General features: G+C 30.0%; 5 protein-coding genes across 7 annotated transcripts in view; 2 read left to right on the forward strand and 3 right to left on the reverse strand.

The window, feature by feature from the left end:
- Positions 1-1,043: 1,043 nt before the first annotated feature.
- On the reverse strand, positions 1,044-5,368 carry LOC143197768 (uncharacterized). 2 transcript variants are annotated; one of them, XM_076406499.1, is made up of 15 exons: positions 4,688-5,368; positions 4,342-4,622; positions 3,974-4,282; positions 3,746-3,925; positions 3,512-3,691; positions 3,325-3,458; positions 3,120-3,261; positions 2,677-3,079; positions 2,445-2,622; positions 2,101-2,386; positions 1,900-2,053; positions 1,651-1,847; positions 1,459-1,599; positions 1,287-1,405; positions 1,044-1,233 (listed from the first exon to the last, which is right to left on the reverse strand). In XM_076406499.1, exons 1-15 carry the CDS (start codon positions 5,259-5,261, stop codon positions 1,194-1,196), a joined length of 3,318 nt encoding a protein of 1,105 aa, XP_076262614.1. In that variant the 5' UTR covers positions 5,262-5,368; the 3' UTR covers positions 1,044-1,193. The 2 variants fall into 2 exon arrangements, 1 of the variants encoding a protein (XP_076262614.1); XR_013006065.1 differs by lacking the exon at positions 1,044-1,233 and having other exon boundaries at positions 2,112-2,386; positions 4,688-5,367.
- Positions 5,369-5,384: 16 nt separating this feature from the next.
- Positions 5,385-6,618, forward strand: l(3)05822 (SH3 domain-containing lethal (3) 05822). The gene is made up of 2 exons (XM_076406524.1): positions 5,385-6,052; positions 6,115-6,618. The coding sequence occupies exons 1-2, from the start codon at positions 5,453-5,455 to the stop codon at positions 6,418-6,420; spliced, it is 906 nt and encodes a 301-aa protein (XP_076262639.1). The 5' UTR covers positions 5,385-5,452; the 3' UTR covers positions 6,421-6,618.
- Positions 6,619-6,696: 78 nt separating this feature from the next.
- Positions 6,697-8,117, reverse strand: LOC143197773 (cysteine-rich hydrophobic domain-containing protein 2). The gene is made up of 4 exons (XM_076406525.1): positions 7,972-8,117; positions 7,759-7,884; positions 7,487-7,697; positions 6,697-7,430 (listed from the first exon to the last, which is right to left on the reverse strand). The coding sequence occupies exons 2-4, from the start codon at positions 7,878-7,880 to the stop codon at positions 7,263-7,265; spliced, it is 501 nt and encodes a 166-aa protein (XP_076262640.1). The 5' UTR covers positions 7,881-7,884; positions 7,972-8,117; the 3' UTR covers positions 6,697-7,262.
- A 293-nt stretch (positions 8,118-8,410) lies between these two features.
- LOC143197774 (short coiled-coil protein homolog) lies at positions 8,411-9,453 on the forward strand. The gene is made up of 2 exons (XM_076406527.1): positions 8,411-8,632; positions 8,683-9,453. Exons 1-2 carry the CDS (start codon positions 8,578-8,580, stop codon positions 9,039-9,041), a joined length of 414 nt encoding a protein of 137 aa, XP_076262642.1. The 5' UTR covers positions 8,411-8,577; the 3' UTR covers positions 9,042-9,453.
- Positions 9,454-9,582: 129 nt separating this feature from the next.
- The window catches only part of Sema5c (Semaphorin 5c), a 36,188-nt gene continuing 31,263 nt past the window's right edge, over positions 9,583-14,507 (reverse strand). For both annotated transcript variants that reach the window (XM_076406500.1, XM_076406501.1), the window contains exons 6-10: positions 13,651-13,924; positions 11,350-11,870; positions 11,099-11,287; positions 10,885-11,043; positions 9,583-10,662 (exon numbers count right to left, since the gene is read on the reverse strand). In XM_076406500.1, the coding sequence (XP_076262615.1) occupies positions 10,337-10,662; positions 10,885-11,043; positions 11,099-11,287; positions 11,350-11,870; positions 13,651-13,924 (1,469 nt within the window). In that variant the 3' untranslated portion in view covers positions 9,583-10,336. The remainder of the gene's footprint in view (positions 10,663-10,884; positions 11,044-11,098; positions 11,288-11,349; positions 11,871-13,650; positions 13,925-14,507) is intronic.

The following is a 14,507-nucleotide window of genomic DNA, read 5'->3' on the forward strand; positions in this document are numbered from 1 at the left end:
TTTTTTTTCCTCTTAAATAAAGGTAAAACTCTCAAAATATATATATATTTTAGGGTGAAAGAAACGAAAATCCTAAAGCTAAATTGCTGTGGAATGTATAATATTTAAGATATGTGACAGAGAGAAACAGATTCAATTTTTGTAAATACAATTTTCATTGTTTCAACTTGAAAACCGAATGTTCTATTACAATAATTATACCACCATAGGATTCCACGTAAAATTCTTTACAATTCCTGTAATTTTCATTAACCTATGATTACTTGTATGGAAATGAGACAAAAAAATACTGAAAATGGCAAAAAATCGCACATTTTCACAATATATATGGAAAAAGTACCAATTTTTTTTCCTCTTGGATAAAGGTAAAACTCAAAATATATGTATTTTGGTGCGAAAGAAACGAAAATCCATGCCAAATTGCTGTGGAACGTATAATTTTAAAGATATGTGACTTAGAGAGGAACACATTCATTTTTTGAAAATATGTTTTTCATTGATTAACTTTAAAACGAAAAGCTCTATTACAATAATATATACCACCATTCGATTCCACGTAAAATTCTTTACAATTCCTGTAATTTTCATTAACCTGTGATTACTTGTACGAAAATGAGACAAAAAATAGTGAAAATGGCAAAGAATCGCACATTTACCAGTTGCCACACAAGTACCAATTTTTTTTCCCCTTAGATAAAGGTAAAACTCTCAAAATATATGTATTTTGGGGTGAAAGAAACGAAAATCCTAAAGCTAAATTGCTGTGGAACGTATAATTTTTAAGATATGTGACATAGAAACAGATTCATTTTTTAAAAATATAATTTTCATTGTTTCAACTTGAAAACCGAATGATCTATTTGATCTAAACTCTTTATAATTCCTGTAATTTTCATTAACCTGTGATTACTTGTACGGAAATGAGACAAAAAAATAGGCAAAACTCTCAAAATTTATGTATTTTGGGGTGAAAGAAACGAAAATCCATCGTAAATTGCTGTGGAATGTATAATTTTTAAGATGTGTGACTAGCAATAATAAAATTTCTAATGATAAACTTTTTATTAAATTATTTATTGCTTGTATAAAGATAAAACCCTCTCCAAAAATAAAAAGTACATTGTAAAATACATATAAATTGTGTTTTATAAAAAGTAGAATACATAATATATTCAAACCTGCTAAAAAAGGTATTATGGTAATTCATCTATTTCCATTGCAACTGTTGCATTACTGCAAATACATTTTTTCTTTAATTAACTGACGAAATATATTTCAGAACATACTTCTCTTGATTACTAATAAAGTTTTCCAATCTCTGTTTATTGGTTTTGTAAAAATGTACTAACTTATTCATTGTATGATCATAATCCTTGCCCTTCTCGTTATGTACATAATGCACAATCTAAAAGTAATGTCAATAAAACGTGTATTCAAAACTGCAAATATATAACTTACCTCTGCTTTTACATGGTCTATCCAACAAATAACCACGTCAAAGACAGGGAACAGTAAGTCCTTCATTAGTTCCTCATTTATTGTAAAAAATAATAGTTCTAATAGAGCCAAAGTACAATATTTAACATCAGCTTCATATTCCTAAAAAATGTGTAATAACAAATACTCATTACATGCTAAGGTGTATATTACTCCATAAAAAGCTAGCGCCTGAAACTTGGGATCTTTCTTAAAGATCTGTTTCTCTATCGACTTACATACGTGGCCATAATATTGTGGTATGTAGTCAAAATCTGTTTTCTTCGACATCACTTTGACTGTATATAAAGAATAATGGAAATATTCCAAAAATGGTAAATCAACTTTACATTTACCTGCCACCAAAGTACCTTAAAAACAGACTTTATATTTTAATTTTAAATATATAAAAACATAACTTACCAAATATAGAACAAATCTCGCGTAAAATGTTAAATCTTGTTTTAATTTGGATGGAGTTAAACAAGTATTTAATAAGATCATTAGGACAATCTACTAATGATCTTATCGTCATTAGATCATTTTGAAAATCACTATTTACTGGGTAGTTCTCAAACTAAAAGTAAAATGTTTCCTTAGTTAAAACGCATCAAGTTATATTACCTTAGTATAACCACTTAGATAAACCAAAGTCGTCATATAAAATCTTCCAATATCATGTTTGTTAGACAACATGAATCTCTTTTCTAAAGTGTGCTTCATAAAATCATGTAAACTGTACGAGCCTAGTCTGTGGATGAACCGTAAAAAGTCTTCCGGGTTTAAGAGGACATAATTATCGTGAATTAGTTCTTCCAGTATTAAAATACAGATTCTGCTGAGTACTGGATGAGTTGTAGTAACGTGTTGAAAACAAAATCTTATTACATCTTCAAATTCATGTGTTATTCTTAAAATTACATAATAAAAATAACATAAAACACCTTATAAACCATTCAACCACTTACTCAGTACAAAGATTATAGTACATTTTAACAGAAGTTAACTGTACTACTGGATCTTCGACGCTCAATGCGCCTTTAAATAATTTTGATGCAATGGGAATTTTTCTTCGACTCATCATTCCAATAGTGCCAAAAAAGGCAATGAGTTGAATGAATGTCTCTTTACAGCGCGTTGTAAGCACTAAAAGAACTCGTTAAAACTATTCAATATAAACAATAACTTTAATAACTATACAGGGCATTGTATTTGGGTTCTTCAAAACATTTTCAAAAATTGTGAATATTTCATCACCAGGAGATCTTCTTAATGCTATACAAATTTCAGTAAGATGCATTATGGAACCTTGATGGAACTGATCCTGACTCAAATCTCTGTAGGCCCTTTCACTTGCTATGGTTAATAGATTATCTTTCTGAATTTGATCATCGTGTAAATGTAAAATCACCCTTAGTGTGTCTATTAAAACAAAGGTTGGTTTGACATTAATAATGCAACACATCTGATTGAAAAGCGACTCCCATAAAAATTCGTGTATAGTACGGAATTTCGGAAAATATAAAGCATCATATGCACTATTATTTTTTAAAATAATGTTATAAGCGGTAAGTAGATGCCCAGCATTCTCTACAAAACAAATCTAAACAACAATAGTGAAAATGACAAATATCTAAGCCTACTTCTTTATAATTTTCAATAATATAGTCTGTTAGGACGTCATATTCTTTATATTTAACAAATTCTAATAAAGCATTCAAAAGAACACAATGACCAGGTTGTTTGAAATTCAAATTACTTATTATTTGATAAACATGATTATATCTAAAACAAGAAAAACACTAAAACATAAATTAATTTATAAATATACAAAATAAATAATCTTACTTTATCAAATGTCTGCATTTATTCAAAAACATGGTGTATTCAAATTCATCAGAAAATAATAAATTAGAATAACACTCTGAGCCATATGTCTTTCCTTGCAAGTCTGATGCAAATATAATATGTTTGTATAAATGCTGAATAATAAATAAATTTAATCATTGCCTATTAAACCTAAGAAAGTAATTACCTCTAAGAATACTGCAGAATATGAATCTTGGTGAATAGCCATTTTAAAAAATACTCTAAGTATAGTTAGTCTTACATCTCTTTCACATTTTTCTGATAATTTTAAGAACAAACAATGAAGATTTGGTAATATATACTTTAAACTGTACGGAGTCCCGTCTTTGCATAATAAAAATATTATCTAAAAATTCCAAAATATACAAAAAAAAAACATATATGAAATATATTTACTTACTTGAGATGAAATAGCTCCATGTATAACATTTAAAGAAACTAACATTTTTGATAAAATCATTAGCATATTCTTATTTCTAACAGGATTACCAGCATATTTATTGTTTTCTAATACTTTTAACATAGCCCTTAGTATATCAACTGATTCAAATGTAACTAATTTTCCTGTTTCGTTCATTAACTAAAATTACACATATATAAACACAGAATAAAAAATTATATGTACTACCTCAAATACACTATTAACTATAATATTATCATCCAATACACATATTTTCGAGAAGATTTCAATGCTTTTTTCTTGTAGTTGGCGTTTTTTGTTTAAAAAGTGTACAACTATATCTCTAAGACAAACAGAGAAAAGGATATCTACTTTTTGAAATCTCTTAGGATGTGGTTTGAGTAACATTCCATAAGTAATCTTCATTAAATTTACATAATACTTCTCATGATTCTTCGACTCTAAATAATGTGGTATCCTTCTCAACAGTTCTTTGTAACTCTCCTCGCTTAATATATTTATTATATCTACACAATCCTGAAATCAAAGAGTTATATTTTTGAACTATATTGTTAAGGTGGTTTTTTTCTACCAACCTCGACTAAATCAAAATCTGGCATTCCCCAAATTAGAAATAAGGAGTCTACCAAATATTGTAATTTATCCATATCAAATTCTTTGTAAATCCTTTCACTTATAAATCTTTTGAACATGTTAACAACAAGTTTTCTTTGCGATTGTGAAATATCCTCACAAGGTTTGCTTCTAAAGCATCTTAAAATACTGATCATAATACATTTAACTTCTTTAGGGTGTTCTTTTATTGCAATTAAATTTTTGAGGCATTTTAAACTAAATGTTGCTATATTATCTTCATCTTAAATTCAACATTTTAGCATATTTAGTTATTATTAAATATTACAATATAAAAGAAAAACTTACATGTCTTAATATTCTCTCCCTGAGCTTTATTCTTAATAATATTGGCATACATGTTAGCAGATCCTTGTAATAGAACATAAGAAACATTGTTTCTTGAGACGTAATTGAAAACATACTCTAAAATTCTTAAGATATGTATCTCAGAATTTTCCCTTTTGTTGAATCCTGTGTTTACAAGTTGCAAAACGGATATATAAAGGTTTGGTTCAAAATATAATTTTTCTATATCTGGCTCTAAAGTAATAATTTTCAAATATAATTCTCCTGCATATAGTGATGTTCTAAAAGAAATTCTCTCACTAGAATTTATGCAATAGTAAATAAATGTTTGTAGATAAGCTTTTAAATTGCCTTCCACTGTTTTTAATTCCTCTTTCATACAATCGTCAAATTTATGATTTAACTCCTCTAAATATACATCAGTATCTACTGGATAATGAAAGCTGTACTCTATTATATGATCTTGTGAGACTTCAAACTTTTTCCCTTTTATTATTTCTTTCCACAATTCGGTAATAACAGTCATATGTGGTAATTTATCAAAATAATGCTGAATGGTGGTAATAAAATTCATTTTCACTATTTTTCATGGCTTTGAATATTAATAAAAAGACATTTAAGTGTAATTCTTGGTTGTCTAAATAGCTGTCACCACTATAGTCACCATACAATGATTTCATATTTCAGATGTCAATGTCAAGTGTCACGTCATTTCTGTCGGTTATATTTTTCTCATAGCATAAAGTGTATATTATTGCTAGTGATATGTCGTTTTCAACGCACAAAACAAAATCTGCTTTAAATGCTAAAAAGAAGCCACCACCGAGGCCTCCACCTCCTAATTTTACTAAGTACAAAAGTAAGTCTACTTTGAACTTAAATCAACCAAGTCAAAACACAAATCTTATTGAATGGAGCCCCCCAAATTCACCTATGATAGAAAGAACACGACAATTTGGTGGAAGTGTTTCGAGTTCGTTTAGCAGCAGTACCAGCAGCTTAGCTTCAAGTAAAAAGTCATTTGAATATGAAGTGCCAGTTTCAAATATTGTATGGCCTGTGCACTCACAACAAAATTCTGTGCCCCATGGAAATGGAGGATCTTTCCATAGCTATATATCAACAAACAGTACAAAACCTGGTAATAGTTCAAATTTAAATGTGCCTTCATTTTTTGGACCAACTATTATACGTCCCCATGTTAAAAAGCAACAAAAGCCTGAAGACTTTGGTCCATCTGGGTCACCACCTATGCCCAATATCCCACCACCAAGCCCCCCTAAAGAATATAATGAAATTGAGACTCCCTATGGAATAGCACTTTATGATTATAGAGCTAGCCACCCAAGTGACCTTGACTTTCAAGTAAGTAGTTTGATAAAATGTACTAAAAACAAAAATTAACTGATCTAATATATTATTTGTAGGCGGGTGATGTTGTAATATTTTTGAGAAGAATTAATGACGATTGGATCCAAGGCAAAATTATAGATAAAGAGGGAATGTTTCCAGAAAAATTTGTTGAAGTAAAAGTACCTTTAAAGGGAGAAGAAAACATAGTAACAGCGTTATATGATTTTCCTGGACAAATATCAGGGGATTTATCATTCAAAGAAGGTCAAAAAATAAACGTGACTAGAAAAATTTCAGAAGAATGGTTATATGGCGAGTCAAATGGACTTGTTGGACAATTTCCAAGTAATTTTGTTAATAGAGTACCTAACAAATTATAACTATGTATATGACAATAATTGTCCATGTGACAGGGTTAGGAGTATTATCCGTTCATGTGATGAATACCTATATTAATTAAAATGTGATAACATGTGCCTCTATTTAAGGCAAAGTTAATTATATTTTTATATAAACTATTACTTGTAATGTTACTACTCAATATTGTTTTATTTTAATACATAAATACAATAATACAATTTTGTACTAATTTTATTTTTTCTCATTCATAAATTTGTAATTAAAAATAAACTAGGTAGGCAATAGTTAACAAAGACTTCTACAAATGTATGCAAATTTAATAAGAGCTTTTCAAAGGTTACATATTCAGTTAACAAAAATTAAAGCTAAGTGAGAATGAACAATATATATATATATAACTGCACAATTGAGAATTAACCATATACAATGTTTTAAGATAATTATCTTACAATGAGATTAACAAGCTTATCAGTTTTATTTGCTCAATATAAGGAAACTAGCAAAAATGTATTAATGAGGGATTACATTATTTTTACAGAAAAAATAAATAAAAGTACAATTCTAACAAAACAAATTTGTTTTTCTTGGGCCTTTTCTGCGGTAATTAACTAAAATTAAAGGTAGATTTTTCTTCTTTGATACATGGTATTAATGACTTACTCATTATGCCGTCATATCATTAAACTTTTTATCTCTGTTTATTGTTAACAAACAATTTAAATGCTATATAACATGTGCAATGCTAACAAATTCAAAAATAACATTAATGAAGACATGAAAATTATGGGAATTATAGTATGTCTATTATCACATGCATTATATTTACAAAGTAAAGAGAATCGAATTTATCAACTTGTGTTTGCTAATCGGGTCGATAAATTGGAACCTTAGGCAAAAATTCTATTAGTATAACATATTCCATCATCGAAGATGAATCGCACTGCTGCTTACTTAACCTCCAGTGTAAACCAAGTTTATTATATAAGTAACTATTTTCCCATTCTAATAGCTTATTTAAGGAATGTTGGGTCTAAAATTAGGGATTGTAAATATTAATAATTAATTGATATTATTTAAAATACTTACTCTCTTGCTGAGGCATATTACAGGCCAGAGAGAGCATCCTAATGTACAGCAACAGCACAAACACCCACAAAATAACCATTTAACATTAACTGGTAAAGTCTTCTTCAAAATTCCATTAATTCTCATTACTGTTTCTTTAAATTCTTCTGGAGCCACACGTGACACCAATCCACTTGGGAATTCAGTACTAAATCTATTACTTAAACCAAATCTAAAACAAAATAAAACATTCAACATAATAGAAGTATATATTATAATTATCTTTTACATACACTGTCATATTTCCAGCACCTCTTATTATTACAGGATCAGGAACCAGTGATACATCTGCAGTCTCAGTTTCTTCATTGTTTTCTATTTCTTCTTCGTAATAAATTGCATCGAAACCTTCCATGTGCCTTAAAAAAAAGCAAAAACAAGGTTGAAAAAAGTATCATTCACATGTATAGTTACAGCGATCTATTAAAAAAATAAAGCATACTTACGGTATATTTTTTATCACTATTTTTTATATGTTTACTATAGAAACACGATAGGTTTTGATCCAGGTATAGGAAGTGAAACTTTGATAAACATGCAGACTTTGTCTTTGTTTACTTTCTGTATTTAGAAGTCTGCCATAGTTACTATGTAAAGAAATAAATTTAACTGAATCTGTCAAACTTTAGAGTATTGAAGTTCATAGAAGTCATAGATTATTGGATAGCTTTGACAACTTCTTAACTTTATACGGTTAGTTTTAAAAAATCTCACGTATTGCGTATTGAGTTATAATATATAGTTTATATATTCAAATATTATTGTTTCTTAAATATATATTTTAACTATATATAATACACATTTTACTGAATTGCTCTAGATGTTTAATAGTCGAATTGACATTTCGGACATCTAACGACAAGCAGTTATACTATAGAGATAAAGTTAATGTTTTCTATATTGATCTTATATTATGCGGATATTGACAACTGGCAGTTATTGCTTTATTCTTTGAGTTGTCATAGTCAAGTTTTAGAACAAGAGGTAAAAGTCTCCTTTAAACTTATAATTATTTATAATTTCATATAATAGAACTTAATAAAGTCATTAAGATGTCGGCTTCTAAAATACAAGATGATATTCCACTTGCAGACGATGATCCTCAAGGTATAATGTGAAAAACATACTAATCATATATGCTAACATCAATATTTTAGTTATTATTAATGATGATCCAGAACCAAATTCCATATCTGATGCAAATTCGTCCAGTATGATTCATGGTAGAAGCATGGATTCAATTCAGTCCACTTTTACCAATGGTAGTTCTAGTCCACAACATAATTCTTTAGAACCTGACACTAGCCCTGATGAGCAGGAAGAAAAAGCAAGGCTTATTTCACAGGTGTTAGAATTACAGAACACATTGGATGATTTATCTCAAAGGGTGGATAGTGTTAAAGAAGAAAACTTAAAATTGAGGTCAGAAAATCAAGTTTTGGGACAGTATATAGAAAATTTGATGTCAGCTTCTAGTGTATTTCAATCTACTTCACCAAAAATTAAGAAGAAGTAAATTACAAGCATTTTAAATGACATAACAACAAATAACATATTGCAGAGAACTAATGGTGTAACTAATTAATGGGCATTATTTATTACTATTTGTGAAATACTATTAATGAGTTATGAATATGCTATTTTGAGAGTTAAACTATTTAATTTTTCATATCTTTTATACTTTATAGAGTACTCTTTTTTTAAGCATGTAAGGCATAATTTAGTTACAACATAAGTTTTCTCGTGCACAAAAATAAGCTTTGTTTTACACTGACACATTTTTTTAGCCTGTGATTTTTTGTTACATGAATTTGACAATTATTTTATTCTATTATATGAGTATTATTGGTTGTAAAATGTTTAGAAATTAAAAAATATTATATATAGATATATTAAGCTTGCCATAAATAAATTATGCAAAAGCAAAAGTAGTTTTTTTTTTTTAATTTGATTGTGTCAATATATAATATTTAAGAAATGTATTGGCATTTTTTTTATAAGGTAGAAAGTACTATTAAAGGATTTTATATCTAATAGTAAAAATAATTTGTAAAGACTCAAATATAAAAAATTATATTAAATATATGTATTAACATTTTTATATTTTTACAAATATACAAATATATTTGCCTCAATATGAGGGGATTAATTACATATACATATTCATATATATAAATATAACTGACAGTCTGACATTAGTACTATGACTATTTATATTAAAGCAGGTACTTTGATATATATAGAGTGGGTCACTTTATAAATGTATTGTATATATTTTGACCCACTCTCTATAAATATAAGTAAGTAAAAGTCAGAAGAAACAATATAGTATTCAAGAGACGGATTTATATTTCCTTTTTGAAGATTTGATAAATAAAATGGAGTTTTATTCATCTATAAAATGAACAATCCAGGTATATCCTGTCTAAAGAATTGCTTAAAAAGTAATTTCTTTTAAACATTTTACAGTGAAATCATTAGATTATTAGCAGCACCATGAGTTTTTATAAACTAATATAATATTTAATATCACATCATTTTTATAAGTGAACAAATAATGGCATTCTTTTTAATGTAATTACAATATCTTCTCTGATTTGTTTTATCACATTTCATACATTATACGTTATTGTTATATTAAAAAGCTGGCAACAAAGGATTTGATTCTGAAAAATCTCACTTATACCGGCGTGTCTTGTCACCATTTTCATTTTAAGCCTTTTTTGGGTTCCCTCCCAAAAAAGGTGCAAATACCCTCATTCCATTGATAAACTTAATCTTTCTCTGCCCATGACAAATCATTAGTAGTTCTCATTCGTATAAATGATCACTGTCATAATACGCTTTAGTGCTTCCATTTTTTAAATCATTACTTTGTCTTTTTAAGGTATGGCCAATATCAAATTTGCCTTTTAAAGTACTGCTTCCGCTGTAACTGTTTTGTTTAGTTAATTTCGGTTTCCCTCTTATAGGCATAAAAGTATATTGGTTTAGATCAGTTGTAATATAATGGGGAGAACTTGGAACGCGGTGTTTCTTCTTTTTGATATATTTACGGATTATCAATATTATTCCAGATAGTATTGCTCCCATTGCTAATCCGAAGAAAAATATCCATACTGACGTACTGGAACAATCTAGAAAAAGAAAACGAAACATTAAGACAATCATCATTCTCCTAATACTTACAATTGTTGTTTATACTTTCTCAACATATTAACAAGGTTGTAACTGGATTAGGTTGCATAATTAAAGTTTAAATATTCAGATATGTAGTTATTGGAGCCTACGCGTGAACATTTTGTAAACAAATACCGTCACGTGCACTAATTTTAATCGAATATAATAAATTCACATACCGCTGTTTAACTGGTTGCCTACACACATTCTTGTTTGTATCGCATTGCCTTGACACATATATGGTCCGGGATTATCGGTAAAACAAGTTCTTTTCCGATATTGGAGTTTATCATGATCGCATTCTGACCATTCTGTCCAGTTCCCCCATCCAAGTATATCTGAAACGTTTTAATTAGTATAGAATAGATTATATTTTAAAGTATATGTACATACTTTCACATGGTTGGTCTTGGCAAGGTTCTTCTTCCCTAGATGTCCCCTTACATTTTTGACCTAAACAATTTCTGTGACGAGTTCTGATACCCCAACCACAAGATACGTTACAAGGAGACCATTCTGTCCAACAGCCCCAGTTATCTTCACAGTCATGTTTATTACAGTCTCTAGTTTGATTAGGGGCTCCTATAATAAAATGAGTAGGTAAGATTTCGATAAGCTCTTACGTATTTATGTCATATAATTACCAGAGCAGTTATCTTCTAGGCAATAGCGTGTCCTGTACTGTGTTCCACCACCACAACTAACAGAACATTCGCTCCAAGAAGACCAAGAACTCCAACCAAGGGAATCCTCATCTTTCATACATTTATTCGAGAAGCACACTTGCGTTTCTTCTTTCAGGGTGATTTTAACGTGATTTGCGTGTTCTACAGGGGCCTTGCATGTGATTTTAAATCGTTTTTGATGATAACCTTTTAGCGACATGTTCTCATAGGTAATCCATTCGGTGTGTTGGACTTTTTTCTGTTCTTCACATTTTTTCTCATTACAAATATCGTATTCTATGTCGTTTCCTTTACAATAATGACCTTCATATAACGGCACTGGATTGTCGCATCTACGATGTCTCGACCGGATACCTCCTCCACAAGTTGTAGAACACGGTGTCCATTCTGACCAGGCAGACCATCCACCATTTATTTTCGTTTTAGGACACGAAGGCACATCGCATGACGCTTCTAATATATCTTGTCCAACGCATACTCTGCAAAAAATATCTTTTACATATACGTACATACACACACACACACACACACATATATATATATATATATAAGGTCAATTGAAAAATCCCTGGCCTGACATGACATAGATGGCGCTACTAGAATAAAATCCATATGCTCTTTTTAGTTAGCCCTAACTCTCAAAAGATGCGTGTATAAATTAGACAGCTGTCTTATCATTAGTTTATGAATTATAGCATTTTGAGTGAAGTAACTTTTGTTATTGTGAAAAAAATGGATAAAAAGGAATTTCGCGCGTTGATAAAATATTGCCATTTGAAGGGACAAAATACAGTTGAAGCAAAAACTTCAAGGATTGGTATGCTAAGTTTAGACGTGGTGAAATGAGCACCGAAGTCGGTGAACGCTGTGGATGCCCAAAAGGGGTTGTTACCGACGAAAACATTAAAAAATGCATAGAATGATTTTGGATGACCGTAAATTGAAATTGAATGAAATAGCAGACACTCTCAAGATATCAACTGAACGTATATATCATATCATTCACGAATATTTGGGTATGAGAAAGCCTGTACAAAGTGGGTGCCGTGCGAGCTCACTTTTGACGAAAAACGACGACGATTCGGAGCAGTGTTTGAAGATGATCAGGCGTAATAGACCCGAATTTTTGGGTCGATATGTGACAATGGATGAAACATGTCTCCATCATTTCACTCCGAAGTCCAATCGATAGTCATCCGAGTGGACTGCACACGATGAACCCGCTTCAAAGCATGGGAAAACACAACAGTTGGCTGTGTATTTTGGGATGCACATAGAAGGACCATTAACAGCGACTATTACATAGCGTTATTGGACAGTTTGAAGGGCGAAATCGCCGAAAAACGGCCGCATTTAAAGAAAATGAAAGTGCTGTTTCACCAAGACAGTGCACCGTGTCACAAGTCAGTGAAAACGATGGCAAAAAACCATGAATTGTGCTTCGCATTGCTTCCGCATCCACCGTGTTCTCCAGATCTGGCCCTCAGCGACTATTTCCTGTTTTCAGATCTCAAAAGAATGCGAAAACTGAGGCCTATTTTGAAGCAAAGGACAAATCGTACTACAAAAATGGTATCGAAAAGTGGCAGGGTCGCTATAATCAGTGTATCACTCTTGAAGGGAATTATGTTGAATAAAAAAAAACTAATTTTGCCAAAAAAATGTGTTTTACTATGGTAGGCCGGGGACTTTTCAGATGACCTGTTATATATATTAACCAAAAAATCCTTTTTTACTTTCAGTTTTATCAGCTGATTTATTTAATTTTCTAATATATATTATTACTGATATATGTTTAAAATTAGTAAAGGTGTATGGGATATAATAATGGAACCAAAATTGATCGGAACTGGCCAAGGAGAATAATTGCAAATAATAATGGTAATTCACTAGTACTGATATTCTTTGAAAATCATATATAAAGTATAAAGAGACTGTTGATAATTTAAGATTTCACGGTACCAAATGACCTTGGTACTCCGTAATGCGATTTTAGTTTAAGAAAAAATAATTTCCTTTCGCCATTATTGATATAATTATTTTTTTTTATCTTCTTCTTCTAGGAAAATTGGATAATCTAAATATGTTTATATAAAATTAATCATACTTTAGCTAGTTAAAATCCTTTTTATAATATTTAATTGGTTTTTTTAACAAGAGCTGACAAAATTATATCGCAATCATTTCGTTAATTATATCTTCACAATTATCGAAAATTCCGTGAGTTATTTAATGTTGTGAATGTATTATTGACGTTACCTTCCTCCAAAAGCAGGGGCTGGGTTTGTGCAAGTACGGAAACTAGTTTTGACGGCTATACCGCAGGAACTAGAGCATGCTGACCAAGGTGACCACTCCGTCCATCCACCATGGACTGTACAATTGGTTACGCTAATTGAATTTCCCTCGCAGGGGCGTCCATTGTTGGCCGGAGCTGGATTGTTACATTGACGTGTTTGACATAAACATTGATCATTATCCGATTTCGATGATTTAAAACTGCATGAATGCCAGCTTGACCAACTACTCCATCCTAAAAATAAATGAATGGCGTAAACTTATCGCGTGCTATGTCATATGTCACATTTCTGTCATCATATTTTCGTCAAAGCCCGTGGAAATTGTCAGCCAACAAAACACAGTTGGTGACGTGATTCTTTTGTTTCACTCACAGACGAGCAATGACCAAGGCATTCTTGTAAGTTCGATTCAACAAAATGATGTTTATATGAACAGAAACGCAACATGGTGATTTTATAACTTGACAGTTTTGGGGCAAATGTTGCAAAAAAAATGATACCATCAGTTAAATGATGCAAAAAAAACCTATAATTTTTATTCAAAACCGTTATCTTTTTTATTCTTACGTAGTAATCAGCATTTTATCAGAATCAACTTTTTATTATTAGAAATTATGGGTTAAGTTAGTGACAAAATCACAAAACTATTTAAATCTATTTTTATTTCAAGTAATCATTTATTTATGAAACTAGAAATATTAATAAACAGAGGCAAAACACTGGTTGCTCTAATTAAATTTATTTTAAATAACTAATTAACATACAAGAAACATCTACAATCTTTTATAATAATATAAATTTATTTTGACGACAAAA

Source organism: Rhynchophorus ferrugineus, unplaced genomic scaffold, assembly GCF_030347505.1.
Source record: "Rhynchophorus ferrugineus isolate W39M unplaced genomic scaffold, kcgeb_rfMv2 rfM5, whole genome shotgun sequence".
Lineage (NCBI taxonomy): Eukaryota > Metazoa > Arthropoda > Insecta > Coleoptera > Curculionidae > Rhynchophorus > Rhynchophorus ferrugineus.